The sequence below is a fragment of the Lontra canadensis genome, unplaced genomic scaffold, assembly GCF_010015895.1.
Source record: "Lontra canadensis isolate GAN:19392208 unplaced genomic scaffold, GSC_riverotter_1.0 scaffold58, whole genome shotgun sequence".
Lineage (NCBI taxonomy): Eukaryota > Metazoa > Chordata > Mammalia > Carnivora > Mustelidae > Lontra > Lontra canadensis.
In genome coordinates, this window is record NW_022631052.1 from 5,340,432 (window position 1) to 5,368,310 (window position 27,879).

The 27,879-nt window shown below is 53.3% G+C and overlaps 1 protein-coding gene across 4 annotated transcripts in view; it reads left to right on the plus strand.

Annotated features, from left to right (window-relative positions):
* Positions 1 to 7,473: 7,473 nt before the first annotated feature.
* TBX5 (T-box transcription factor 5) overlaps positions 7,474 to 27,879 on the plus strand; it is a 46,676-nt gene continuing 26,270 nt past the window's right edge. The window contains exons 1-7 of one of the 4 annotated variants that reach the window (XM_032876210.1): positions 9,132 to 9,229; positions 9,854 to 9,990; positions 11,710 to 11,894; positions 13,499 to 13,593; positions 15,782 to 15,901; positions 16,670 to 16,817; positions 20,281 to 20,433. In XM_032876210.1, the coding sequence (XP_032732101.1) occupies positions 11,748 to 11,894; positions 13,499 to 13,593; positions 15,782 to 15,901; positions 16,670 to 16,817; positions 20,281 to 20,433 (663 nt within the window). In that variant the 5' untranslated portion in view covers positions 9,132 to 9,229; positions 9,854 to 9,990; positions 11,710 to 11,747. Of the gene's footprint in view, positions 7,748 to 9,131; positions 9,230 to 9,680; positions 9,991 to 11,709; positions 11,895 to 13,498; positions 13,594 to 15,781; positions 15,902 to 16,669; positions 16,818 to 20,280; positions 20,434 to 27,879 lie in introns of those variants that run through there. The other 3 variants (XM_032876212.1, XM_032876209.1, XM_032876211.1) reach the window with 3 other exon arrangements.

The window sequence follows — 27,879 nt, forward strand, 5'->3', positions numbered from 1 at the left end:
AAATGGAGGGGAGCTAAATGCTGGGTTATGAGCCTGGGACACCACTTGACCTGTGGTGATGTTTGGCTGGTGGCCGCCCCGCCGGGAAGCCTTACACACTTACACGGCCGCTCCTGCCACGCGGAGCCGTAAACGCCCACACCCATAACCACACATCCGGGCGAGTGCACTACCGACTCACGTGTTTTCACGAAAGGAGATAACACAGAAAAAAAAAAAATATATATATATATATATTAAAGAAGGACTTGATGACACATACACACACACTCAGAAACTAACACAATGGCAGAGAGACCCACAGGTTCTCCACAAATGACACACAGTCATGCAGAGAGACTCCAAGGATAAGGTCATACTCAGTCACACAGGAGGAGACACGAGACCCATGGGTCATGGGCCCATGGGTCCAGGTGGAGCGGGGTCCCTCCAGCTTGCAGCTGGATCCAGCCTTGCCTGTGCTCTGATTCAGGTGTTCCCGGGTCAGGCACTCACTCCTGGGTCCTGGGATGGGCTTGTGTGTTAGTTCGTTAGTCCTGGGGACTCACCAAGATGTACTAGGAGCAGGCACGTGGGGCCCTCGGGGGAAGCCATTGATGGTGAGGAGCTGGTATTGGAGAGGTCTGGGAGGAGCCCCAGAACAACCCAGCTTGGTGTCCTCTGCCAGCAACCCGAGGGAGAGGGGTCTGGGAGATTGGGGAGGGGTGGTCTGGAGAGGTGGCAGCCTCCCAGAGAGTGCACTTTGCATGGTGGAATCATTCCCTGGAAGGCCAGGGGCTGGCAGGTCCCTGGTGGAGGGAACTGAAAAGTGGCTGCTGGAGAGTGGGGACCCCTTGGGCCTCCCTTTGGGGTGTTCTCAGGCTTTGGATCCGAGTCCTCATCTTCTAAAGTAGTCCTTCCTTTTCTAACTAGTAGCAGCCAGCGCTGCACCACGGCTGGCCTGGGAAGAGTATGGGCAAGGGCAAACAGGGAGCAAGAGAAAGGGTCTAGAAGTGGGAAAGCAAAAGGCCACATGTGGGGAAGCCTCAGGACTGACATCAGGCCTCTGGGCCCACGTTCTAGAGCTCCTAAAAGGCTCAGGAGCTTCCTGAGACCTGCCAATGGGATCTTGAGGCCATGGGATCCATGCACATCCTGAAGTCGTGAGGGTCTGGGGTGGCGCAAAGACAGAAGGGCCACCCTGAGAGCTGAGCGTCTGGAAGGGGAACACCGGTGACCCACAGATTTTGGCCTCTGTGCCTCCAAGGGGGGGCACCCTCAGCAGGCTAAGCCCACAGCCCCCTGTGGGAAGTGGCCGGGGTTCCCTTTCAGGCTCTCCCTAAAGGTGCAAAGCTAGGGAATGGCAAGGAGCTAGGTGCATTTCTGTAGATGCTGTGTAACCCAGGCAAGTCTTCACCCTCTCTGAACCTAATTATTTGTTTTTAAAAAACAGAACCAGGGGCATCTCCTCCCCACCTCTCCTGTATCCTACCCACCCCCATTTCCTTCCTGTCAGGGGACAGGTTTCATCCCCTGCTGGGATTGAGGCTGTGATGAATATGGGTCAAGGCTTGGGAATAGAACAGGACTGAGAGCAGAACACTGAGGCTGACAGTGGGAATGTCCGCACCTCTGTGTCCTCTCTCCCATCCTGCTAAGTGAGTCTGCATGCCCACTAAGGCCCTCTTCTGCTTCCTCAGAGACCCGACAGAGAGATCTGAGCCCTTACTCCAAATGCTAAGTCTCCGGCCACTGCCCTCGTTTGACTGACTGTGCTTTTTATTTTTACTTTTTAAAAGATTTTATTTATTTATTTGACACATAGAGAGAGAGCTAGCGAGAGAGGGAACACAAGCAGGGGGAGGGGGAGCAGCAGGCTTCCTGCTGAGCAGGGATGTGGGGCTCCATCCCAGGACCCCGATCATGACCTGAGCTGAAAGCAGACACTCAATGACTGAGACACTGAGGGGCCCCTAAATGTGCTTTTAGATGCTTAAAATGTGCCCATTGTGCTCACTGTGGGTGACTGTGGCCAGGGCCCCAGGAGCTACCTCCTCATGGAGCTACTGAGAACTAAATGAGTGGGAGAAACGGTGTTCCGACGGCTCCTAGCCTGCTGTAAATGTCAGCTATTATCACTCCTCAAATGCTAGCAGACTTTGGAGCCTGGAATATCCACATTTCTCTCTTTGTGGCCGTAGAGACTCAAGCAGAACTCTTCCAAAAACATTAATGGGAAATGCTGGGAAGGAAAGACCATGGGGGCTGGGGCTCAGACTGGAAAGCAGTGGATGGGGGCAGTGCAAGCCAGCTGGGAGTTTTGGTGACATTAGGTGCCCTAGTGGAAGCTGAGGGAGTGGATGGGGACAGTGCAAGCCAGCTGGGAGTTTGGGGGACATTAGATACCCCCAGTGGAAGCTGAGGGAGTTTTGTCTTTCCGGACCAACCTGGAGATGGATGGTGTCTCCTTCAGAGAGTGAAACAAGCAGGGGGCGGGGAGCCAAACCCCAAGCCTGCAGCCATGGGTCTCCACCCGCACACAGGTCTGCACCCTTCCCTCTGAGGCTCTCTCTCTCTGGCTCCCTCCACAGCCTCGGAGCTAGTCAGTGCCCTGGCTGTTTCTGGGAGCTCGCTGCCTCCAGAATGAAACAGAAAAGTCAGCCTGTATCGTGCGCGGCCCACCCGCAGATAATAAGAGGGGGCATTTAGCCCTGCAGGCTCAAGAAGAAAGCAATGGAACCCCAACATACTATTTGAATGTTGTTTTCATTACACCCACAATGGAAAATGTTTTCTCTAAAAGGCGGATAATGTATTCTTTCTCTCTGCAAGGCCTTGCAGACGTGGAAAGCCATGACTTCGAGTTCCTGACTTTCCTAGTTCCATTTAGACATTAATCCAGGCAAGTAAAAGTGTTGCTGGGATCCAGGCAGGGAGCCTCGCAAGCGGACTGGGTACAGAGTTGGGTGGAGAGACCCAGCATTCTCCGAGTCCCAGGTCCCTGGCTGGGATTTCGGGTTGTGGCTCCGGTGGGATGCTCTCATCTCCCTGAGCGCGTGCCTCTGAGGTCACGGCCGGCCTTCAGTTCCAAGTGGGGGCTTTTGCTCCAGACCTGAACCCAGCCTGCAGACGTGGCACTAAATCTGGATTTTTCTCCTCTCTTTCAAAAAGGGGGGAATTTGTCAGTCCCTGCCGCATTGAACACATGCAGGAGGTTTGGGAAAGCCCAGACCCACCGGCGAAATGGAGCCTTGGAACTCAGGGCAAAAGCTCGATGGTCCTGCTGAGCGCTGCATTGTTGCCAGCGTTCGATGGGATTCCTGGGTTGCCATAGTGACCAGGAAACCAAGGGCCCCTGCGGAAATGGTCGCCAGGGACCTTTTCTTTGCTACCAACCTGTCAGGGGCACCCCAGGACAAGCCTCGATCAGTTTCACCCCAGGGTTTCCCGCGTGTGATTGTGCGCGGCAGCTGGGCATCTGGGGTCCCCATTTCTGGAGCCTTCCGTCGGGGCTGCCCCCAAAGGCCAGAAACCCAGCAGTGGGAGGCCAGGGGGTCTGAGGTGGGGTGGAGGCGGGAGGGAGGGGACCCGCTGCGGGCGCTCGAGGCCCGGGCTGAAAGGGAAGAAAAATTAGAGGTCTTGACCAAGCAATCGTTTTGGTGACGGATCTTTCCAGCTTGGGGTCTGACTGCCTTCCTCACCCGCACCCCCACACGCGTCCCTTCACCTCCTCAAGGTCATTACTACAGTTTTCACTCGCAGCTTCGGGTGGGAAGGCTGCTGCTTCCTCCACCGCCACTTCTCCGGCACCCGTGCAGGGCTCCTCCCTTGGCTGGGGCCTGGAGCCGTCCTAGCAAGTTTCTCTAGGAGGGAGAGAAGCAAGGGATGCGGGAGGAGCTGTGCAGATTAAATTGGCTGTTCCAGCCTCTGAAGCGGGACTTTTTAGTTTCTCTTGACCCAGGCAGTTCCAAGTCCCAGAGGTTGGTCAGACCTTAGGAATTTTCAGAATCACTGGCCTGGCTCATTTTGGTTATAAAGTTAATGCTACCTGATTCATTGGATGGACTAGGAGGTATCAAGCTGAACTTTCTTGAAGTTTGGTGGGGGGGGGGCGGTCACCACTCCCATCCCCTTTGTTTGCTTTGCTGCAAACAGTCTGCTTTCGGACTCCCTGCAGCACAGACAGGAACCATGTCCCTTGCCCCTTAAAGAAATCTCTTTATGAAACATCAGATCGGGCTCTCTCTGGTGTGGACGTCTTGCTCTGTGAGGCCCAGGCTGGCTGGAAGGAGGCCCACGGGCAGCCAGAACTGGAGTCGCGGTTTCATCTCTGGTTTTGAATCCGGCCCTTTGAGCAAGCTTAACACGTGTGGATTTAATTTCCCTTTCTTTCTCGCTTTCTTTTCTACCCCTCCTCCTCTGCCCTTGCGAGGAAATAAGAAAAATAGTCTGCCGTGTCGACAGCGCGACACCGTTCCCTTTGCCAAAGAAAATTTGTCTTTCCAGAGCCCCGGAGAGCAGTGGGTTCCCAAATTTCCACTGCACCCTCCAGTTGATGGAGGGGGTACCCAGACAGGCTCCCCACCAGACCTGGAGGTATCAGCCCGGGTCTCTATCGTATTGGGTCAGAGCCCTGGAATTCAGCATATTTTCCCCCACATTTTGGGGGGCTGCGGGAACAGGCTGACTACACGGGAGGCCTTTCTGAAGGTTCTGGGCTGCAGACACGGTTGGAGCGTTAATGCTCAGTGCAACCCATGGGGTAGAAGGCAGCTCAGTTTCTCAGTTCAAGACCCTTCTCCTCCACGGAGGACTCCCTAAATTGGAGGGGGCAAGAACAGAGATGCTCCTTTGCATCCCAACCCTGGTTTTTACCACCTTCTCTGCTCTTCCGGGCGATTGCAAACCTCTAGCCTTGCGATCTCAGCCAGGCCTTTAGAATGATGCTCCCACTTCCTTTTCTCATTTTATTACCCTGATCGGGGCGGCGGGTACCTCACGGGCCAAACTTGGGGGAACGGGGAGGAATTTTTCCAAAGCACAGGGAAGAACACCAACATGAACAAAAATAGTAGCAATAATAAATCCTGGTGAAAATACTGGAGAAGAATATGGGATATTAAAATAATAGCAATAGCCAGTATTCTTCCCAGATGCTTCCGGTCTGAAGGGAAGAAGCTAGGAACAGAATCAAACATTGGGAAGGGAGATACCACGGTCCTGGAAAAAAAAAAAATATAACAGAGCCAGATTTAACTAGGCAGGAGGGGAAGTGACCCCCTGAGAAACGAGGGAATTTCTCTCCCTTAGTCTGACTCCCTCTTTTGCAAAAGGAGTTGGTCCAAGTTTCCTTGGGTCGTATCTGTTGTTACAATTCTTACTCATTTTCCCAGGCCCTTCTGCTTGCTTGATGCCTCCAGGAGAGACCTGAGTCAGGCAGGACGCAATGGAAACGAAACGGAAAAGAGGGTGTCTTTTTAAGCCACTTCTTTTGGGGGAGGAAAGAAAGAAGGTGGTTTGGGACTCGATTCTGTTAAAAAACAGAGGCAGGAGGGAAGATCCAACAGTGGTTTCCTCTTGCTTTCGCCTGGTTTTGTTTTGGACTTTTAAGTGGGAACCTCTAGTCTTCTACCCACGGTGATATTAAAATCGGGGCCGGAATTTTGCAAAAATGCATTTTGGGGGGCAAACCCAGCTGGGAGCAGGTCGCGGAAAGCGGCGATCCTCCCGAAGAAGGAGCGAAGGCTGCACGTTGCCGCCTCGCTTTGGAACTTACTGCCCACTGACTGGGGGTAAATAATGGAAAGGCTCAGCACAGGCTGAGGTCTCTAATTTATCCTATTCGGCCTGCGGTCCGGCCTCCGGAGCGTCTGGAACAGAGGGCCTGGGAAGCTGAGGCTTCGGAATCCTCTGCGAGCTGGTCGGGGGGTGGCAGGGTCCGCGCCAGGGATGCGTGACAAGGGAGCAGAACGGAAAGGAACCGGCCCCGCTCGCAGTTTCGCCTTCCCCTTCCAGCGCCGGCGGGGCCCAGGCCTCCGTTTCCGGCCCACCTCGGCCCCGAGGTCAAGCGGGAACCCATGCCCGGCGAAGGATTTCGGCTTGCACTTTGGGCGTCTGGGAGCAAACGCTGCACCCAACGGACCTCAGACGGAGGAAAAGATAATTGTTAATAACTTGGGAAACGGAAGAGTATTTGGGGTCAGTCAGTCCGGCCTGGCCGGGCGGAGGGACGCGGGTCCTGCTTGCTGGAAGCGGCAGAGTCTGCGGCCCGGCTGGCCCGGGCGCCCGAGTCCTGCGCTGGAAACCACTGCCCGTTCTCCCCGCGGGCCTGACCTTGGCTCCTGGGGCTGCTCTGTCAGCTGCGTTCCTGACTTTTCGCGGCCGCTCTGGCCCCAGACGGCCCGGGCCTGAAGCCAGGCCCTGCTTCGGAAAGCCCTGGGGGTTCGGCGCGAGCGAAACCCGGGATGGAACCCCGAAGCTGGGGTGCGAGGCCAGATTCCGACGTCTGCTTCCCTCTCGGCCCCTTGGCGGGGAGCTTACCCTTGCGGAAGGCCCGGCGCCGCTTGCTCACTCCCGGGCAGGCCTCTAGCTCTTCTGGGTTCGACTACGCTGTACGTTTCGCAACCGCACCCAACGCGTTTCCAGCCGCGCGCAAAAGCTGGAGCGCATCCGCCACGGGGCGCTTAGACGTTATGCCCATCGGTGAGCTCCCCAAAACTGCGAATCCTTATTACAAAACAAAATAGAGCGTCTCACCCAGTGCAGGCCCGGTCGCTGTAATTTTTCTCTGCAGAAATCATTCCCTCTACCCCCTCCCCACCACCCACTCGCATCCCGCCCCCGCCGGGCCAGACTGGGACGAGTTGCATCCCCGGACCTAGCTAGGGGAGCTCGCGCAGAATGGGCTTTTTCTCAGCAAAAACATTGCGGACGACTCTCTTTCTTCCCCGCCACGCCTCGATCTCACTTCCCCTGCGCGATAACCCGGTAATTACTTCTATGCAGGTCTGCAAGCCGGCGCTGAGTTATCGCGCCCCCAACTGAACCAGCTCGAGCGGCGCCTCGATATGATATTCGTTTGCCGAGAGCTCCTCCTCGGAAAAAAATAATTTTTAAAGAATAAAAGGACTCTCGTGCCTCCTCCAAGGGACCCCGTTCCACCCTAAACAGTCTGATTTCTTCCCAATCGGGGCGACGGGGGCGACGGAGGCTCCCACCTCCCTTTGCCAAGGGCCCCCTCCCCCTCCCTAAGGAAATCGATCTTGGCTCTATTTGTGCCTGATGTTCGCCGCCCCCATTTCCCCCAGAGAGCGCTGGGTTTGTTTATTTCCTTATTTATTCCCGTGGCCGAGGTGTCTGGGACTTGCGGCCGCGCAGACCAGGGGCTGATAGGCGAAGACGGACAGAAATTAACTTCCCGCCGCTGCCCCCCAGTCGAGCGTGACAGTGCGCGGGCCGGTTGCGTGACTCGTGACGTCTCCAAGTCCTATAGGTGCAGCGGCTGGTGAGATAGTCAGTGTCGCCTGGTTGCCTCTTTATTTTATTGGGGTATGCCTGGTAATAAATAGTAATATTTAATTTGTCGAAGACCACAAACCAGCTTCTCGAGCTGGGAGGTACATACTACGCTTGACAGAGGCTGGAAGAAGGCTTGGCCTAAAAGGGGTCTCTTTTGGGGGCCCTTTGCAAACTTCACTTGAACCCCCACTCTCCAGCAAGGCGCCACTGTTGGCTTCTGCCGTGGAAAGAAGAGGTGGGACTTTTGGAGGTGAGTGTCCCCCTGGACAGCTATGCGGGGGAGAGGTATCCCTCAGCACTTCGCCTGGCCAAGGCCCCCTGGCTTTGCGCCCCAGCCCGGTCCTGCTGAATACCCCCTCCCAGAGATGCTGTTTTTCACCATGGAAATAAGAATGCACGCTCTTGCGTTTCGCCTTGGAGTGTCACCTGGCAGGAATAGATTCCCGCTGGAGGTTTCAAAATCCCAGTTTCGCTTGGTGGCCAGCACAGGCTGTGTTCCACAGACCAAGTGAATCTGGCCAGGCAGTTACTTAGGGGAGTTCAGATGTGCCCTCCCGGGAGGGGGCTGCAAATTATTTATGGGAATTTTTTTTATCCACAAATCTCCGAGAGTTTAAGGGGATTGGAGAAGTCTTTCTGGATTTCCCCTTCCTTTTGCCAGAGATGCAGAGATCCAAGCTCATCCTGAAGCCGTATTTGTTTCCAGTCTTCGGCCCGGGGTCTCCTTAGCAAGCCCAGAGTGAGTCCTCTGAGCTGACATTTTGGAAGGGTGAGGGTGTCTTCACATTAATAAATAAACTGCTGTGGTGAAAGGTTGTTTGCAAACAAACCTGGAAGGTGGAGTGAGAACTGCCACAGACGCTGGGCTTGCTTATTGCCCCTGGTCGCCCGACTTTTAGGGATGAACAATCCGCTTTGCAATTTTGCAAATGGGTGTGTTATACCCATCTGGCCGCTAGTTTCCAGCGCTTCTCTCCTCTCTCCATCCCTCTCCCCAGACCTTGGCCTGCAGGCCCAAGTCTCTAATCAGAGCCCCAGAAAAGAATACGGCGACGGGGTACAGGAGGCAAGGGTGGGAAACCGAAGGGAACCCTGACAGTTATTCCAAGCCCCGATACTTGGTGCTCCAAACTGGGTCTGCTCAGGCTAAGACCTACTCACTGTGTTTACGCTTCTTTTGACCTCTTCAACCCGCAGAATAATACATTTCAGAGAGCCGGGAGGGCAGGGAGAGGGGCCCAGTAGAGATGAAAACCCCAGCCAGTCTCCCATGACTGTTTGATTATTTTAATAAAACCGGGTACCGCCTGGCGTACACCTCCACCCGGGGAGGTCTGGTGGTCCTGGGGGTGGAAGCCCCCCCCACCCCGGGGCAGTTTCTTGGCATCTTTGATCTGGGTCCCAGTCCCAGTGCACCTTCACCCTGCCTTCACCCTGGAGTCACTGGGAGTTGGGGTGGTGAGTGGGGAGGGGGAGAGATGTCAGGACGGCCGGCGGCGGCCAGCCGGGCCAGGCGGGGTCATGCAGCTCTGTCTTGAGGTCAGCGCTGGAAGGAGAACGTGGGCCAGGCTGCAGAGGGGGCGCGAGGCGTGCTGTGCTCAGACTGCGTTCTCTGCACAGCCCTGTCCCTGACATTACTTCCCAGGCAGAAGCCGAGTGGGTTTGCGATGATTTGTGCAGGATTTTTTTTGCAGCCACCGAGCCGAGCTCAGAGCAGCGGAGATGGATGGAGGTTGGGAAGGGGGTGGAGAGGAGGGGTGATCTCGAGGTCTGGGTTTGAGAGTAGTGCTGTGATTTGAGTGTTCGGGGAAATCTAATGGAAAAGGTGGTTGGGGGAGGGAGTGAGAAGAGGGAGAGAGGGAGGGAGAGAGGGAGCGAGGGAGAGAGGGAGGGAGGGGGGCGGGAAAGAGGCAGAGGCAGGCTGTGTGCAGTGGGAGCTAGTTGGATAGGCAATTTCAGTATTTTGTAAGCATCAAGGCAGCCCAACGTCACTGAGCTCAGCTGAGTCGGCTTGTATTTCTGAGACAGAGAGAGAGAGAGAGACTCTCTTTCCTTGGATTCCAGAACTTTAACCCTGAAAGCGGCGCCCAGAAAGGACCTTGCCCATTCCCACAGCTCCCTCCTGTCTCCCCAGCTTCTCCTCCAGAGGGGTGCAAGTGAGAAGCAGGGCGCTGAAATTTTAACTTTGAGGGTGCTCCAGGAGGCTGCTGCTTGCGTTCCTTGGAGCCCTTCTGGCGCCTCACAACTTGGAAGTCTTTAGGGAGAGTGAGTGAGCTAACGCAAAGCAGAGGAGGTGTGTGTTGGAGGTGGGCAGTCCCTGCCGAAGCTCCAGCGGTGGGTGATCCTTTGTACGCAGCGGTAGCCGCTAGTCTGGGCGAGCAGTCCCGGGCATAAACCCCCCGGAGCCACCATGCCCGCGCCCCCGCCTCGCCGCTGGCTTCCCTGCTAGGAGCAAGAAGGGATTTGGTGAATGCACCGGCTTCGCCCAGCGAGGTAACGGTACCCGCAGATGGCCGGGGAGGCTCGGGGAGGGAGCCCCTCCAGCCGAATCGGCTCCGGGAAGGCGCGGTCGGTGGGACTCCAGCCGTGCCCGGGATGCGGCAGAGCCCGGCTTGCAGAGAGCTCCGGGCGCATGGAGTCAGCCGGGGAGGCGCGCGGCCCAGGAGCAGCGTGGAGGTTTGCAGGACGCGCGGCCTGGTTCTGTCAAACCGCATCTAGCTCGCCCCCGCCAGCCCGGGAGCTGCCGCCCGACCCCGACCGGGGCGAGCTGGTTGCGATTGTCCCTGCGGCCGGCGGCGGAGGCGAGCGCACGTGGGGGACGGCTGCTCCGGGTTCTTTTGTTGCAAGCTGGCTGCTGGGGGCTCCCGTCACCGCCTCTCCGGAACCCCGAGGGTGTGGTGAGGGAAGCTGTTTGGGGAGTTGGGCCTCGGAAGCCGTCCTCCTCGGTCTGGCTCTGGGTGTCCGGCCCCCGCAGCCCTGGGTGGGATCCAGCCCCTTGCTGGAGCGGCCGCTAAGCTTTGGGGGGCTATCCTCGGCGCTCCCTTCCCAGTCTAACCGGGTTTTGAGGGAGGAAATCCTTACTTGGAAATGTGGAGGAGATTGGAAAGCGATCAGAGCAAGAGGCAGGCTCCTCCGGGCTTGAACAGTTCTGCAGCTGTTACTTTTCGCGTTCCAACCTCATAAGCCTGCAACCCGGGCCACTCTACCCCTTGCGCCCGACCTAGGAGGCCGATCCAACGCCGGAAGCCCAGAATTTATCTGGGACCCATTAGACCCTCGCCGGTCCCCCGAGCTTGGGCCTGCAGTTCCAGCGAGCCAGGCCCGGCTGAAGCTCAGAGAAACTCCCCTCGGCCTGGCCGCTCGTCAAAAATGCCCGTCCCGGGCTGGAGAACCGAGAAACCCGGGAGAACGCGCCGCCGCCGGAGCAGGCGGTGGGGTCCGGAGCAGGCGGTGGGGTGCGGGCCGCCGGCGCCCAGGAGCGCGTCTCCCTCCGCACGGCCCCGCCGCTGCTGCTTTCCTGCCCTTTCCGTTGGGCTACTTTTCATTTTTTTTTTTTTAACCGTTGCTAAAAGTTGGGGAAAAGGGGGAGGACTCTTACTGTTGAAGGACTTTTAATTTTAAAGCCCGTAACTGATAAAGGATGAACGTGAATTCTCCCGCGGACCTGGTCTCTCGATCTGCAGATCTTTTCCCTCCTCTGTGTTTGGTTTTGCAAGAGGCGGGTTGTTGCAGACATTTTGCCTGCTGCCCAAGAATATGCCTCGTTCGAGTTTTAATAAACAGAGCTGTGATGTCCCTCTGTAAATTTGACGAAGAAAAACAATTCTAAAAGGACACTAGGTTTTTGTTTTGTTTTTGGTTCGTACTCAATGGCTTCCAAAAATACCCAGGCCTTATCTTTATTGGCTCTTCCAGAAGTCCAGACAAATTTGACGGGCAGCTGGCTTATCGTGGGGAGCCTGCGCAGGGGAGATGCGGGCCTCGCCTCCTCCCGTTCTGCCCCGCTCTTTCGCAAGAGGTTGTGTGCGCTCAGAAAGGAGTAATAATGATAATAATAAGGGGACCTCCTGCAGCCTCCTTCAGCTCGGAACCGAGGTGCCGGGAGCTGGAAACTGGGGGCCCGGCTGCCCCCTCCTGTCACTAGAGCAGTGTTTCCAACTGTCTCTTCTGTCTCTCTGCCTCTGTCTCTGTCTTTCTGCTTCCTGTCCTCAGAGCAGGACCCTGCGCGGGCACAGGGCGCCGGACACACCATGGCTGATGCAGACGAGGGCTTTGGCCTGGCGCACACACCCTTGGAACCTGACTCAAAAGAGCTACCCTGTGACTCCAAACCCGAGAGCGCGCTGGGGGCCCCCAGCAAGTCGCCAGCGTCCCCGCAGGCCGCCTTCACCCAGCAGGTAAGGAGACCTCTAGCCTCCCGGCCCTTACAGAACCAGAGGCCCTCCTGTGGGGGAGGGGTGGGGGTGGGTTACTCATCGCCCCCAATTGTCCCCTTTCCTTTCCATCCGCACTCTTTCCACCTTTCCACGCCTTGCATCCCCAAATACCAGTATATTGTGACAATAATCTTTACGGCTAGAGGATTTTGGAAATACATTTAGGTTGTTAAAGAAGGCTTAATTATCTGGCTGTTTGGGGCTGGCTAACAATAGCCCAGATTGTGGCTTCGCTGCTGCACTAGGTGTAGACTCAGCCCTGAGCACCTCATTAAGGGCTGGGTCAGCGGCCGCTTCAGGCCGGCGTGAGCGATGGCTTGACCCCTCTTCAGATCTGCTCTAGCCTTCGCCTCCACGGGCCTCCTCCACGCCGCCGCCCAGACCCGGGAGTTGCACTGTTTGTGTTGGGTCAGGCTCTGGAGGGCTTGGGGGCTGGGAGCGCAGGGGTGTGCTGGGAGGCTGTTGGGAGCCACAGGCTCCCCTGGCTGGAAGCTGAGCCCCAGTAGAGGGTGAGGCTTCCGCGCACTCTCTGTGCCCTCTTCCCCGGGTGCCCTGGATGTCAAGGCGGCCAGTGCAGCTCTTGATAATTTACATAAGGCGTCAGATGGTGCAAAGGAGGGTGACTTGACCTGCACAGAAACTTGGATGTAGCCAAAACCTTTCTTTGGGATTTCGATCGCTTGATGTCTTTCCTGCCTACTTTATCACCTGTCTCTCGGCCCTTCCCATCTCGGGAAAATGCTAGAGAAGCCGAGGGCAGTGGGCACAGAGTTTGGGAAACTCAGATTGTTTTTGTTTTCGGAAAAGCAAATCCGCTCACGAGACAGTTACGGATTATGGCAGAACGGAGGTTTTCGTGTCTGTATATTTTTTGCACCGGTTTTGTAAAATAGCTTTTAGTTGAAAGTGGAAATGTTGAGCAGTTTCGGCTGTGCCCGGAATCAGAACAGCTCAAAGCAAACAAAGCTGGATGTGAGGAGAACCTGGAAGGTTTGTTAATCTAGACATTTGCAGACTAATTTTTTGGACTGTGGGAACCTATCATCCTATAGAAACATTTTTTTAAATTGAGATTTTGACGTGTGTCTGTGTTTGCCCCGCCGTACGGGATTTGCACATCTGTGTGTTTGTGTGTGCCCGTGTGGGTGTCTGCAGAAAGATGTTCTGAGTGGGCTTTTTGAGATCGAGCATTTTTGTTTTTGCTTTTGTTTTTTTTTAGCCGCATCTTGGCTGAAAGGAATTGAGATTGGTTCTCCCCCCGCCTTTTTTTTTGGTCTCAGTCTGTCCTCCCACGGGCATGCTAGAGCACCCTGATGTTTGGGGACTCTTCTCCGGCCTTGTGTTGGTGGCATTAGGAGACAGCAGTGCACCATGGGGGTGCGGTGGCGCACGGGGCCTGCACAGGGATTCCTACCCCACGCCCCAGAGTCCACGCAGCCCTGCCGTGGTCTGGGGGCAGCCCAGAGGCTCCGGAGGGAAGAAGACGTCTGTGTTTGGGGGCGTTTGGGAAGGAAAGGCCCCTGCTCCTGGGGCTTGTCTCTGTGACTTTTCTCTCTTTCTTATAGGGCATGGAAGGGATCAAGGTGTTTCTCCACGAAAGAGAACTCTGGCTGAAATTTCACGAAGTAGGCACGGAAATGATCATAACCAAAGCTGGGAGGTGAGTTGTGGAGGGCCTGGGAAAATCGAGGGGGAGACGGAGAAGGAGAGGTGTCTCGGAGACCCAAGAGAGGGAAACCTGGAGAAGCCAGAGGGGCAGAGAAAAAGGCAAGAGAACAGAAGAGAGCAGAGAGAGAGAGAATGAATGTGTTTTTGTGTGACCCGATTTGGGTTAACGTTGCTTGGAGAACTTCTCCAGTGACTTCCACCCCTGGTGGGGGAAAACGCCTTCAAGATTCACCTCCAAAGCAGGGCACGTCTTCCGCCTGATACAGAAGAATTGAGAGCTTGGCGGGGGGGGGGGGGGGCTACGCTTATGGAGGACGGATTGGTAATGGGAGACAGTAGGACCGGGGGGAGAGAGAACGGGAAACCAGAGAGTTGCGGAGTCGGCTCAGAGATGAGACCCACTTCCAGCCTCGACTCCCGGCCCCCACCCTCCTTCCCGCCCTCCCTGACCTTGGAGCGGGTCCAGAGTCCCACCCGATTGCCAAACTCCGAATCGCTGAATGTATTAGCTACCTCTTTCATTGTTTATAGAAAGCAGGCGAAGCCTTTGAAACTGAACTGGGGCTCGGCCGGGCTCTATATACAGACACCGATAAACACGGCCGTTTCAGCAGTTTCACCAAGACACTCACCCCAGAGTTCCTCTTAAAAGCTCGCAGTTTTTCTGCTAGAAGTGCTAGACAGCTGGGGAGGCTGCGGGGAGGGTCCTGCAGCTCTGTATTTCCGAGTGCCAGTTTGCCCAGGCCTGGGGACAGCCTCACCATAGGCCTCCCCATGCTGGACCGACCCTCTGCGTCCCGAAGGGCAGAAGGCCCGGAGTCAGCCCCGACCCAGCGTGTGAAGCCGGCGCGTGAAGCCGGAGAGGCCAGTAGGCCCGAGCTGCTGAGCGTGTGAAGGGGGAGGGAGGAGCCGCTAGGGCAGACGCCCCCCGTTCTCCAGCTGAAGCCTCCCGTAATAAACTGACAACAGTGACATTTATTATTATTTGAAATTAAACAACGTCTTCTCCCCCGCTCGGCCCGAGTGAACCAGGAGGCGCATTCTGTTTATACTGAAAAACCAAGCTCTTCTTCCCATTCTTCCCAGGAAGGACACACACAGCCCGGCCCCCTCTGCCCTCAGCCTTAGCTGAGGGGCTTTAACTATAAAAGGCCTGGGAAGCCTCTCCTGCGCCCACGGGCAGGCGCACGTGCTCCGCCAGATAAACACCCCCGGTAAACACCCCCTGGCCCAGGCTCCAAGGCCTCCCTTCACTCACCCCTTCCCACCATCCCTGGGTGAGCCAGGATCCAGCAGCTTGTCCTTGCTGGCTTTCCTGGGCACGCACACCTCCCTTTCCCTCCACAGGAGGACTGGGAATTTGGAGCGCACGTCCCAGAACCCAGAAGGACGGGGTACGCAGCACCCACCAGCCCATGACCCCATCCTGGTTCCAGCTCTGGTCTTTCCGAAACTAGACCTGGATGGGTTTGGAGTTCCTTTGCAGAGGGCCAAAGTGTTTAGACTCTCCGAGGAAGAGTGCCAGGCACGTCGGAGAAGTTGGGGGGCATTTAGAAATAAATTTCGGCTAGGCTAGAGCCTCGCGGCAGAGGTCACCCGCTGAGCTCTACTCTGGGAACGGCTGAGGACCATAGCGAGGGCGGGAGCTGTATGGGCACCCACGGGTGTGCAGTCCCGAGGGCGCTTCACAGCCCTTTGTCCTCATGAGGTGGGAGCCGTGGGCTCAGCGACCCGACCACCTGTCTGGGCGCAGGACGCCAGCGTTTCCCCTAAAAGGGCTCCTTCTACCCCTAAATTAGAAAGTAGGTCTCTGGCTCTGAAAAGAGCATTTACAAAGAACAGAAACGGAGGTTCCAAGCAGAGCCTTCTACACAACTGTTTCTTTCTAGAAGCCTTGGCCTCCAGCTTTCTATTTTCCTCCTGGTTACAAATAGTCACCAGGCTCCTGCTCACCTCGGGGCCTATCTCCTCCCCAAAACTTCAAGGGAAACCTGGAATGGATCTTGCCAAGAGCGGAGCGGGGGCCACTTTTCTCCCCACGCGCTTCTGGAAGAGCTGCTGCTTTCATGAAAATGTGTAGATGTGCTCTTTACTGGATTGGCAGTAAAATTCTCTCTCTCTCAATCTCTCTCTCTCTCTCCCCCCTTCCCTTTCTCCGTCTTCCTTCCCTTCTCTCCCAGGCGGATGTTTCCCAGTTACAAAGTGAAGGTGACGGGCCTGAATCCCAAAACGAAATATATTCTTCTCATGGACATCGTTCCAGCAGATGACCACAGATACAAGTTCGCAGATAACAAATGGTAGGCACCGACCGGCATGAGCAGGTGGGAAGAGGGGGAGTGGAAAGCCAGACTCCCTACTCCCCGCATTGAACCAAGAAACAGTTTTTGAACGTCCTACTGTGTGCCAGCGGCTTTTGGTGCTATCCCAGACCACCCTGAGAGGAAGAAACAGCAGCCATTAGTCCCCATTTTATAGACAAGAAAACTGAGGCTCGGAGTAAGTCAAGGGCCTATATCTGTGGCTACACCCGCGGGTTGTGGATTTTTAGAAAAGGGTATTGTTTCCAAGCGCTGGAGGTATTTCTGGGGGCATAAAACCATTTACAGTTATTTTTTATGAGTTACCTGCTTTGAACATGCCTTTTTATGAAATTGCAAGGTTCGGCCATGGTATTTGAGTTAAACAGGCAAGAGAGGAGAGGTCCGTTCCTTGGCTGCCAAGCATGCAGAGAGGCTCGAATGGCAAGGCCTGTTTGAAAGCCCTCAAGGACTTTGCTTAGACTTTTTTGTCCAGACTTCCAGAACCTCCTGGTGGTCCCTGGTCAGCAAGAGGCTGCGAGGCCAGCAGTGGCACCCCTGGTGCAGGGGGAGGAGTGAGACCAAAGAAGAATGAGCCGGATGGGGGCCTGCCTGGACGCTGGCTTGCAGAGGCCCGGGGGAGGCCCAAGGGTTAGGCCATTTCCAGATCACTCTCCTATTCAGCAGCTCTTGCCTGGCCAGGCCCAAGACCCTGGCCAGCAAGCCAGGATGCTAAGTCTGGGCGGGTTCCGCCCCTCCTTGCTCCAGGTCTGTGACGGGCAAAGCGGAGCCTGCCATGCCCGGCCGTCTTTACGTGCACCCGGACTCGCCGGCCACGGGAGCGCATTGGATGCGGCAGCTGGTCTCCTTCCAGAAACTCAAGCTCACCAACAACCACCTGGACCCATTCGGGCATGTAAGTACCTGGTGCAGCTCTCAGTCTGTCTGTCCAGTCAGTCGGTCTTGCCCTCTCTTTCCTTTCCCACTGCGGGCTCCCTCCGTTTTCGCTCTCTTCTTGCCTCCTTACACTCACCTTTCTGCTTTCTTTGCCCCACTCCACGCATCTGGGTCTTTTCCTCTCTCAGGCTCCCTGATCCGGTCTTCTTCCCTTCTGCTTCCAGCGCTCTCCTGTGCAGTCCTCTCTGTGGCCCACCATCCCATGCTCTGGGGCTGCCTTTCCCAGGGAGCAGGAGACCAGGGCCCTGGGGTAAACTGAAGTGCACATCCCTGGTCCGGACGGACCTCAGGCTCACCAGTGATGAGGTGCGGTGGGCTGTGTATTTCAGACCTCAGAAAACCCAGTCCTTCTAGCCCAGTGACGACTTGGCATAGGCTGCCCAGAGACGGGACCATGGTGGGAGCCATGGACGCCTTCCCTGCTCACTTCCAAATCCTGTCTTATTATTGAGATGTTCCAACTGACAGGGAGATCCCGGGCCACCTGCTCCCTCTTTTACAGATGGGGAAACCAGCCTGCCAGAGGCCAACCCTGGAGCCCCCTTTTAGCTGATATATTGGGTTTATCCGTTTTTCTCCTCCCAACAACTTCCAGCTTCTCTCCCTGCCCCCACCATGCCCAGAGCAAGTCAGCTTGGACCAGAGTCCCAAACCTGGAGTCCGCAGGGCCCCCCCCTCCCTCAGAGCAGCCTGGTGAGCCCCCGAATCTGCATGGGGAGCATTGAGTGTGCTGCCCCCCACCTTCCAAGAGAATGTGTAGCTTTTAGCAGATTCTCTCGCTTAACCTAGATTCTCTTCCTCAACAAAAAACAAATGAAGAACAAAACACTGATTTGGAGGAAAATGTCTCTAGATCTTTTCATTGGCAGTGATTGATTGCCAGGACAGGACACAGTCTGTGACTGAATTCAGTGTGTCCAGAACCCTTGGCTTGATGATTTCACCATCAAGGGGGTCTTTGGGCATTTGGCCTTCATAGCAACTTAGAAATGAGGACACAAATACGCAGCCTTTATAAATGGTAGTCCAGGGGAAGGGAGGGGACCCGCCCAAGGTCACATAGCTTGTAATTTGGAGCAGGGATTTGAGGCTTGATATTTCTAATTCCAAGAGTGGAAATTAGAGGGAAGAATCAACAAACACATGGTCCTCAGTTGAGGGAACTGGGGTTGAATGGATTTGATTCGGAAGAGGGGCAGTTTGTGAAGGTCCCCACCACACCTCTTCTGCTCCTGTGGGGCCTTAGGGCTGAACCGCAAGGGTCAGTGGTGGGGTTGGGACAGTGATGCAGGCAGCCGCTGTCTCTCTGCACGTGGTCGTTGCGAGCTTGAACGGCTGGCCTCTGGGGAAGAGAGAAGGGAAGGCCCATTGCCTTGCTCGCGCTGGGGAAGGAGCAGAGGGTGCCAAGGGCCGTTTCAGTGCAAAACGGCAGGCCTCCTTCCCGTTTCAACCAGGCAGTTCGACGGACGGCCGCTTCCCGCGGGCGGGACCATCCCTGCGCCAAAATGCCCTCGAGCTTCTGGGGCGTTGGCTGGCGGGGGTGACGCGTACCTGCGGGCGCAGAACCGGGACTATCTGGGTGAAGCTCCGGGAAGAATCGGGACGGTTTTCCCGTCTGGCTGGAAGCCCTGTGGAGGCTCGATAGGACGCTTTTGTCGGGGGCGGGGGGACTCCGTGCAACCTTGGTGCCGGGCAGTGGGACTCGGGCGCCTGGCTTTCCCTCTGCGGGCCGGTCGGTGCCCTTTGGGGTGGGCGCCTGGGAAAGGCGCGCGGCCAGGCAACCAGGCCCCGGCACCCTTGCGAGTTTCCAGTCCACCCGAGCCCGCGGGAGAGCGAGGGTGCTCGGGGTGGCCCCCCGGACTCCCTCGTTGCCACGCAGCCCTGCCCCCCACCCCTCCAGCTCCGAACTCGGAGTCCAGAGCCGCTCTAATGAAATTAGGAGCCATTAGATCGCCCTCGCGCTGATGTCTCCACACTGTCCCCGGCCGTCAAAGCAATTTGGCTAAGCCGGGACGATGGCCGCGCCGGCCGGGGGCTGCGGCGGCCCTGCTGCGTCTCTCTGTCGCCACGCCGCCCCGGCCGGCGTCGCTATCGGCCAGGGAGGCGGCCCGGCCGCGCGGCCGGAGATTAGAGCCGGGGTCGTCGGGAGCCCCGGGGCCCCCGGTCCTCGCCCCTCCCCGCATCCCCTCCCCCACCTCTGGGCGGGTCTCAAGGGTTGGCCCAAGGACCCTGCCCCAGGGTCATCAACGCAAATAATCAAAGACACGGGGACAGCACCCCCCGACCCCCCCACCCCCCTCCCGCGCTGGGGAAAAGGCCGGCCAGTTTTTCAGCCCGTTCAGCGCGGCGATTGGCCCATTCGGAGGGTCTGTATCCGAGCGATTTGATAAATTCGCGTTCTCAGCCTCCTGAAATCATCAAAAGCCAGGCGTCTTCAAAACCCCAAAGCTAGTTTTATTAGCAAAGATGCTCGTCTCCTAGGACTAGTCCTGCTCCAGCAGAGAGGGAGTCTGGAGCCCCCCCCCCCCACCCCCCGCTCTTAATGCTGATCATAGTAGTCCTATTAGAGGTGCAGCCGGAACAGTAAGACCCTGCTTGTCCCTGGGAGCACCCCCAAACATGGAGATGGTGGAAAGGAAGGAGAAAGAGCGCTTTCCCAAGAAAGCAGAAGTAATGGTTCTGTCTGGGGCCAAGTCTGGAGATAATTCCGACTGTGGATCCCGAAATGTTGATAAAGTGGTAGAAAGGGAACCAGGAGAGAAGCAGGCCCTCCTTTGGTGGCAGTAGGATGGGGGGGGTGCTTCTTCCCCCCAGTCTCATCATCCTTGGAGGCCCACTCCCCATCCCACTATCTTCTTTTTTTCATTGACTCTACTTTGCACCTTCTAATGAAGGGCCAAGCTTGTGATTTTTATTCCAGTTCTGCAAACACTGGTCTTTTCCTTTGCCATCTATGTGAGGGAATTTTTTTTTCAGGGGGGGGAGGATGTTTGTTTATTTGTTTGTGTCTTCTCCCCTGTCATTCCAAAATTGATGCTTAAACTTGCCCCTGGGTCACGAGTTCCTTGCTCCAGACTTGTTTCTCCTGTGGTGGTGGTGGTGGGCTGCGTGGGGGGGGGGGTGCCCTATGCAGGAGTTAATTTATTAAGCAAACTTTATTAAGAATTCTGATTTACTGCCGTGTGTGCTTTGGGTAGATTCCTGGAATATTACCCTGGCTTTTTGGGTTGGAAATTGTCATTTTTGAAATGTTTCTTTTTAATGAAATCACTGGCCCCTTTTCAAAACAGGAGGAAAAAAATCAGACCTTTTTTTGAGAGTCTGTGTAAGGAGGTGAATTTTAGGGGTGGAGAGAGGGGATTTATCGGGAAACAAAGGAGTTTTGATTTTTCTTACAATCTCATTTTCCTTATTATTTTTAGATTATTCTAAATTCCATGCACAAATACCAACCCAGATTACACATCGTGAAGGCGGATGAAAATAATGGATTTGGCTCAAAAAATACTGCGTTCTGCACCCACGTCTTTCCTGAGACGGCCTTTATCGCAGTGACTTCCTACCAGAACCACAAGGTAAGCCCGAGGCCCGGGAACCATGTGCTGGGGCCGTTGCAGGAGAATGCAGGGGTCGCTGCTTGTGGAAACTTTTAAGCTTTAAGGGCTTCTTTATTCCCTCACAGCGGGCACCAGCTGTGACCTCCTGGGGGGGCTGAGGGTAGGCACCAAGCTATGGCCTGGAAGTTGAAGCTGTTTGTACTGTACTCATTCTGTTTCTCAACACACTAGTCAGACTGTAGGTGACATACAGGAACGCATCTCTCTGCACTCACGAAGTGATGGCCAGGAAGAAAGGTCACTTTACTGCAGGGGTCCATGCTCTTGGGTGGAGGCCTGGGGCCAGCTTCGTGGAACGTCTTTTTGTGGGTGAGGGTCTCTCCCCCACTCTGCCTTTTGGATGCATTTCAACTTGACCTGGGGCAGGTGACAGTTGCCAAGAAGCTCTGGGCTTGGGTTTGCAAGGTGCTTCTCTCCTTGTCTCCACGGTTATTGATCCTGGACCAGAGTGAGGCAGAGTTGGCATCGTAGAAAATAAGAACAAAAACCCCAGCGACTTGTGCCCTGCCCCCTACCCCGCCCCCCAGTAGCTCCCAGGAGTTAGATGAGACCACAGTAAAACCAGAGCTTGCAGAGGGAGGCGAGGGAAGCCTTGCCTTCCAGAAGGAGGCTGGAGGCTGGTATAGACATAGGAGGGTACAGTTCGATCCTGTCAACAGCAGACCCCACGCTGTTCAAAATCCACACCCCAATTTGGGCATTTCCAAGCTGGACAATGGTGCTGGAACAGGGCACCCCATCACTGCAGGTTGGGGGTGGGGGATCTTTTCTTCTTTCCCAGGAGAAAGGGGTCTGCTTGACTTGTCATGGTTTGCTTCTGTTCTTAGAAACGTGAGTGCCCCTGGATTCATTTTCTTGGTGGGAGGACAGGATTGAGTGATTCTCAAGCCGAGTTCTGAAAAGACATAGAATCTGGCAAGGCAAGATACAGGGTGGGGGGGAGCACCATGGGGGTGCAGGCTGTTAGCATTAAGTATTGTGGTCTGGGTTGGAGGACTGTTCAAGGGGAATGTAGGGGTTTCCATATGGGATCAGTGAGGACAGGTCACTGGGGCACCATAAGGAGATGGACATGGGGATGGTAACGTCCTTCCTCCTTCACAGCTCCTGTCCCCATCAGCAAGATCAGGGTAGGGTGGCAGGAAGTTACAGGGGCCTTGAAGCCAGGCAGGGGTGAGGGGTGGGTTTAGCACCCTAAAGCCTCCCGCCTACACACTGAGTGTCAGATAACACCCCTCCTTACCTCCCAGCAAAGCCGTGGTGGTTCCAAGATGGTACTCTCCAAATTCGGGCTGCCAGTCAGCAGGCCAAGAGGTGATGGATGGTCCCTTCAAGGCCACAAGTCCTGTCTGGGGACCCAAGTGTTGAGAGAGCTTCCCTCCAGAAGGAAACTCACTCTTTCCAAAATGCAATTACTTTTTAAAGGGGAAGAAGAATTTTTTCTGAATTCCACCCCGACTTGTCAAACCAGCAAGAGCAAAATCATTAAGGTCAAATACTCTGAAAATTGCAAAACTATTTCAGGCTAATTTGGGTCTGGCTGTGAGAGACCTGTTTCCTCTATGGCTATTGTAAATCTATGTTTAACTTTGCGGTGACAGTCACAGGGGAAAAATTTGGAAGAAAATAGCAACAAGGACACTCAGTCTCACCACGCCTCTCTCCTTCCCTCCCTCTCATATGTGTGTATATACATACACACACGTTTGTCTATGTATTAACATATATATACACACACATGCACACACACACGCTTAGACCTGACAGAGGATCCAAAGATATATCAGATTTTCTTTTCTTTTCTTTAGTTTCTTCTCTTTTCTTTTTTTTCTTCTTTCTTTTCAACTAAGAAAGTCCAGACTCATACAGAAAGGACAGGAAATAGTAGATTCCTGAAAGTGACCTGCTAAAGAAAGATGTGAGTACTCAGGTCCTTTGCGGGGAATCCCTAAGCTCTTTGTAGTTATGCAGAGGGTCTTAGGGTCCATCAAGCAAGGCTAGATCTGGGAGAGTGTATTCTCCCAGAACCCTGGGATCATGACCTGAGCTGAAGGCAGATGCCCAACCAACTGAGCCACCCAGGCGCCCCTCCGCTTTTTGAGGCATAACTGTCATACAATAAATTGCAATATTTGAAATATACCATTTGGTGAGTTTGGCATGTAGGTAGCCATGAAGCTGTCATTGCGACCACTTGTGAATATACCCCACGGCCCCCATGTCTCCTTTTTAAAAAAAAAAAAAAATGCCCTCCCCAGTGAATATATTTAGTGATCCATGCGCTTGAAGGAGTGTCTGCCCAGTAGGGTGTGTACGTGTGAGATTTGAGCACAATCTAGGGGATTGTGTGTCTAAATGCTCATGGGTCTAAAAATGTGTGTCTCCAAATATCCATCTGGATCGATGTGTGTCTGATAACCACACAAAGGGTTCACAGATGGGAATTGGGGTATTGGTTTGGTTTGTTTTTAATTGGTTGGGTCCATAAAGGTTTTTTTAGCCTGACATCCGGAAGAGGGATTTTTTTTAAAAAAGATTTTATTTATTTACTTGACAGACAAGAGATCACAAGCAGACAGAGAGGCAGGCAGAGAGAGAGAGAGAGAGGAGGAAGCAGGCTCCCTCCTGAGCAGAGAGCCCGATGCGGGGCTCGATCCCAGGACCCCGGGCTCACGACCTGAGGCGAAGGCAGAGGCTTCAACCCACTGAGCCACCCAGGCACCCCTCGGAAGAGGGATTTCATAGGAGACAACTTTCCATCATTCTTCTTTCCCCGCTCCCCAACTTTTTAGTTGTGGACTACCAAAGGCCTCTCTGTTCCTTGTCAGGAGGTAGTCTAAAGTCATACGTTTTTCCAGCCCAGTCCAGGGCCTGCTCAGGCGTTCCCCGCGTGGATGTAGAAAACGTGACTTAAACACTCAGGCCAAGCTGAGTGTGGTTTGTGGACTCCGTCTTGTTCCTTCTTTGTCCCACCTGGGCCAGGTGTGGAGACTCTTGACTTTGTGGGCAGAAGCCACCTGCTGTCTTACCCTTGCCTAGGGACCAGGGGGGACTCTGGAGGCAGGCTGCCTGGGTTTAAATACATTTGACTTGCGCAGGTTACTCAGTTTTCCTCATCTGTGAAATGGGGATGAGACGAGAATCGCTCGTGTTTATCATCGCGAGGACTAAATGAGGTAGTCCTTGGAAAATGTGTAGTACGGGGCGTTCATTACACACATTCTCACCCAGAGGGAGAGCGCTGATCCCATGGATTGACTGCTCGACGAATTCCTTCATAACAAGACAACTCCATCCAAAACGCAGGCCCTGGGAAACTCTTTGCCTTCCCCAATTATTCTAGAATCAGAAGAACTGAACTTCTATTTTTTATTTTATTTTATTTTAAATTTTTTTAATACAATTATCTTTAAAAAAAAAAGATTTTATTTACTTATTTGACACACAGAGAGAGATCACATGTAAGCAGAGAGGCAGGTAGAGAGAGAGGGGGAAGCAGGTTTCCTGCTGAGCAGAGAGCCCGATGCAGGGCTCGATCCCAGGACGCCAGGACCCCAGGACCCTGAGATCCTGAGATCATGACCCGAGCCGAAGGCAGAGGCTTTAACCACTAAGCTACCCAGGCGCCCCAGAACTGAACCTTTAAATAAGTTCTTCTCATGATGTTTGAAAAACAACGACAAGTGTCCGTCTTTGTGGTTGAAGGCGTTCACGTGCTGAACATGCCATCAATTTGAAGACTCTTTGCAAAGATGCTTTGACTACATGAGCGAGGACAGAACAGCAATCCATGGGATTTAATTGCCAGGACAAACTGGGACCATAGGAGGCACTCAGTTTTAGTGTAAGTGAACCGATGCCTCCCGAATGCTCTTTCTCAGCTGGGATGCCGCTGTTCCAGGTGGAGGCAGGTACATGGCGACCTTCATTTGTGAGACTGGGGTCCGCAGAGGCTCCTAATGACACGACATGTTTCCTCAGCCCAGCTGTGATCCCAAGCTGGATTTGGGAATTATTTCCCCAGATGGCTGACAGCTTGAAAAAGATACTTAAAAATCTCGACTCTTCCGCAGCAACGATGTTTGCTCTGTGAAACATGTTTCTGTAAGGTTTTCACTGAGGCTGTCAGCAGCACCCAGAACGAGCCCTAGAAATATTTAGGTGTTAAAAAAAGGTCACGTGGCCATTTCATTTCTCTGCTCTTGCAACAATGGCCGTGTATGCAAGCATGTCTGTCCCCTGATATTAACTTACTTTGCCATTAAAAGGCATTTTTCCTCCTGCTTAAATCATTGTGTAAGGAATCTGTATTTATGAGGTATGAGCTTTCTGGTTGGGACCAGGAAATGAACCTCTAATAGAGAGACATAATTAAGATTTTTGGCTCTCGTGAGGGTTTTTTTTTTTTTTTCCCAAAAGCAAGAATTCGCAACAATTATTCTCATTAATTTTTACAACCTCTGTCTCACTGGTTGGAGCTGGCATTTATATTTGTTTTAGCCCCCCCTCCCCCCCCTCCTCCACCCGGATATCCGGTTTTATGCTGATCTTGGAGAGGCAGAGCATTTGGTGACTAGCGCAAGTCGGTTTCAGGGGAGCCTTTTAGTAGAACTCAGACATCCGACCATGTCATGTGCCCGTGAGCGAGCCAGCCAACAGGCGATGTGTTTGGAAGGGAATTTCAGAGACGGGGGTGTACAGAATCAGGCTGGCGTTTTCACCTGCTGCAGAGCTTGAGTATTAACGGTTCTTCAGGGTAATAATTCTTAGGTCCTGGGGACCTCCTCACTCGGTCTACAAACAAGACCTACGTAAGGATCCACATACCTAAGTGTCTGTGTAGCGAACCGGGCTCGTCCTGTGCAATCATATTTTTGGAAGCTCAGACATTAGGTAGGAGTAGGACGTGTCTGGGGTGCAAGGAATGGTTTCGAGTGAAAGATTTTTGCTGTTCAAAATACCCAAACCCGCCTTCCCTCCTTTTCTTTCTTTCTTTTTTTTCCCCCTCGCGGTAATTGTTTGTCCTGAGCTATTGATGGAACAGTGACGTCATGGATCAGGCATTAATTCAGCCCCCATACCACACCCGTGTTGCCTACGAAACTCGCGGGGAGTGCAGCGAGGATTCCCTCCACCCCTTTTAGAATGACCTGATTTTTTACTTCACATTTTGAGAATCCCTCTCCCCGCCACCTTTTTAAAAAAAAAAACATGATTTATGGTCAGTGGGGTTGCATTTTTCTTTTTTTTATGACAAAACCTGAGTGGGAGAGAAAGTTCCATTTAAGTGACTCGGAATAGAATCCGATTCAGGAGTGCCCATTTTAAAGGCTGTTTTCCTAAGAGACTTTATTTTTTAAAGATTTTGTTTATTTATTTGACAGACAGAGATCACAAGTAGGCAGAGAGGCAGGCAGAGAGAGAAGGGGGGGAAGCAGGCTTCCCACTCGATCTCAGGACCCTGAGCTGAAGGCGGTGACTTAATCCACTGAGCCCCCCAGGTGCCTCATCCTAAGAGACTTTTACAGACCTTTCTACTCATTTGGAAGGGTCAAGTCAAAATCAGAAAGTTGTAGGAATGAATCCAGTTTAAAAAAAAAAATGAGGAAAGAGGGAATGTGTGTACCCATGAAGACCCACCCCTATTTTAGCAGTTTTAAAATAGGTCTTATATTTTTAGAGTCGCTTTAAGATGACAGCAAGGTTAAGTGGGAAATACAGAGAGTTCTCTTGGACCTCCTGTCTCCGAAGGGGGAGAACCTCCACAAAGGCTCCCCCACCATCAACATCGCCCTCCGGGTGGGACATTTATTACAATCGATGAATCTATACTGAGACATCGTTATCATCCAGAATCTGCATGAGGACTCACTCTTGGGGTCGTAGATTCTGTGGGGGTGGACACGTGTACAATCATGAACATGTATGGACCGTTACATTATCACCAGAATAGTTTTATTTAAAGTCCTCTGGGCTCTGCCTATCCATCCCTCCCTCCCCGCACCATCTCTGGCAAACCACGGACCCCTTTTTGCTGTCTCTTTAGTTTTGCCTTTTCCAAAATGTTGTCTGTTTGGAATCAACATATTTTTGTTAAAACATTAATTTTATATATATTTTAAAAAGATTTTATTTATTTATTTGACAGAGATCACAAATAAGCAGAGAGGCCGGCGGTGGGGTGTGGGAGAAGCAGGCTCCCTGCTGAGCAGAGATTCCCCCGACGCGGGGCTCGATCCCAGGACCCTGGGATCGTGACCTGAGCCCAAGGCAGAGGCTTAACCCACTGAGTCACCCAGGCGCCCCGGTTTTTTATTTTTTATTGCAGGCATACACACATCCACGTGTGTCACATAGTAATTTCATGTTCATTATAGAGTCTTGGAGTTAGAAGGAAACCTTATAAGGCCATCTCTTCTAGAAAACAGAACGTACCAGAATGCCTGCCCCCAAATGGATGAATTATGGGTGCATTCACTAGTTACTACTCCTGGCTTCTCAAAGAGACTTTCTCAAAGTCTGTAACTCTACTATTGGGGGTAGCTGACATGGTTTTTGCGGGTCCTTACATAGGACAGGAACACAGAAAATTGTTCTCGTTTTGATTATCTTTCTACTCATCTATCAGGAAGAGAGTTCAGTCCCAGTGTGTGTTAAATGCATTTCTTAAAGTGTCTCGTTTCCCCTTGCAACAAAGTGAGGGCAGGCCTTGGGTTTGGAACTTTCTGCAGGGGCCAGCAGAGAGAATTTGATATAGTAGTTTTCCTTTTATCGAATAGCTCATGATTCTACTTTGAGGTGGAGAGAAGTGATATCATATTTTTTAATAAAATATATATGGGGACACCTGTGTAGCTCAGTCGGTTAAGCGGCTGCCTTCGGTTCAGGTCATGATTCCAGGATCCTGAGATCAAGCCCTGCATCAGTGGGGAGCCTGCTTCCTCCTCTCCTGCTTCCCCTGCTTGTGTTCTCTCTCTCACTGTCTCTGTCAAATAAGTAAATAAAATCTAAATAAAATAAAATAAAATAGATGTAAACAAAAAGTGGTGAGATTTAAATCAAAATACTAAGCAGAGACCAGTGTACAGGTAGATACAATGTTGTAGATATAATTTTATATTGTAAGTATAAATAATACATATTATATAATGTTATTATATAATGAGAAGATTATAGATATAATAACGATGGCGATGGTGAAGCTTTCGTGATTGAACCTCATGAATGTTGCCTCGGTGGCTCTCAAGAGATTCGATAAATAAAAATTCAATTCACACGCAGCTTTTAGGAAATATTTTAGCAGACTCCATACGGATGTACTCTTTCACCAGAATCTGTCTTGTACACTCACGCTTATAGACTACGTGTGTTGATGGTTTCCGTGAAAGTTCTGACCATTGAACC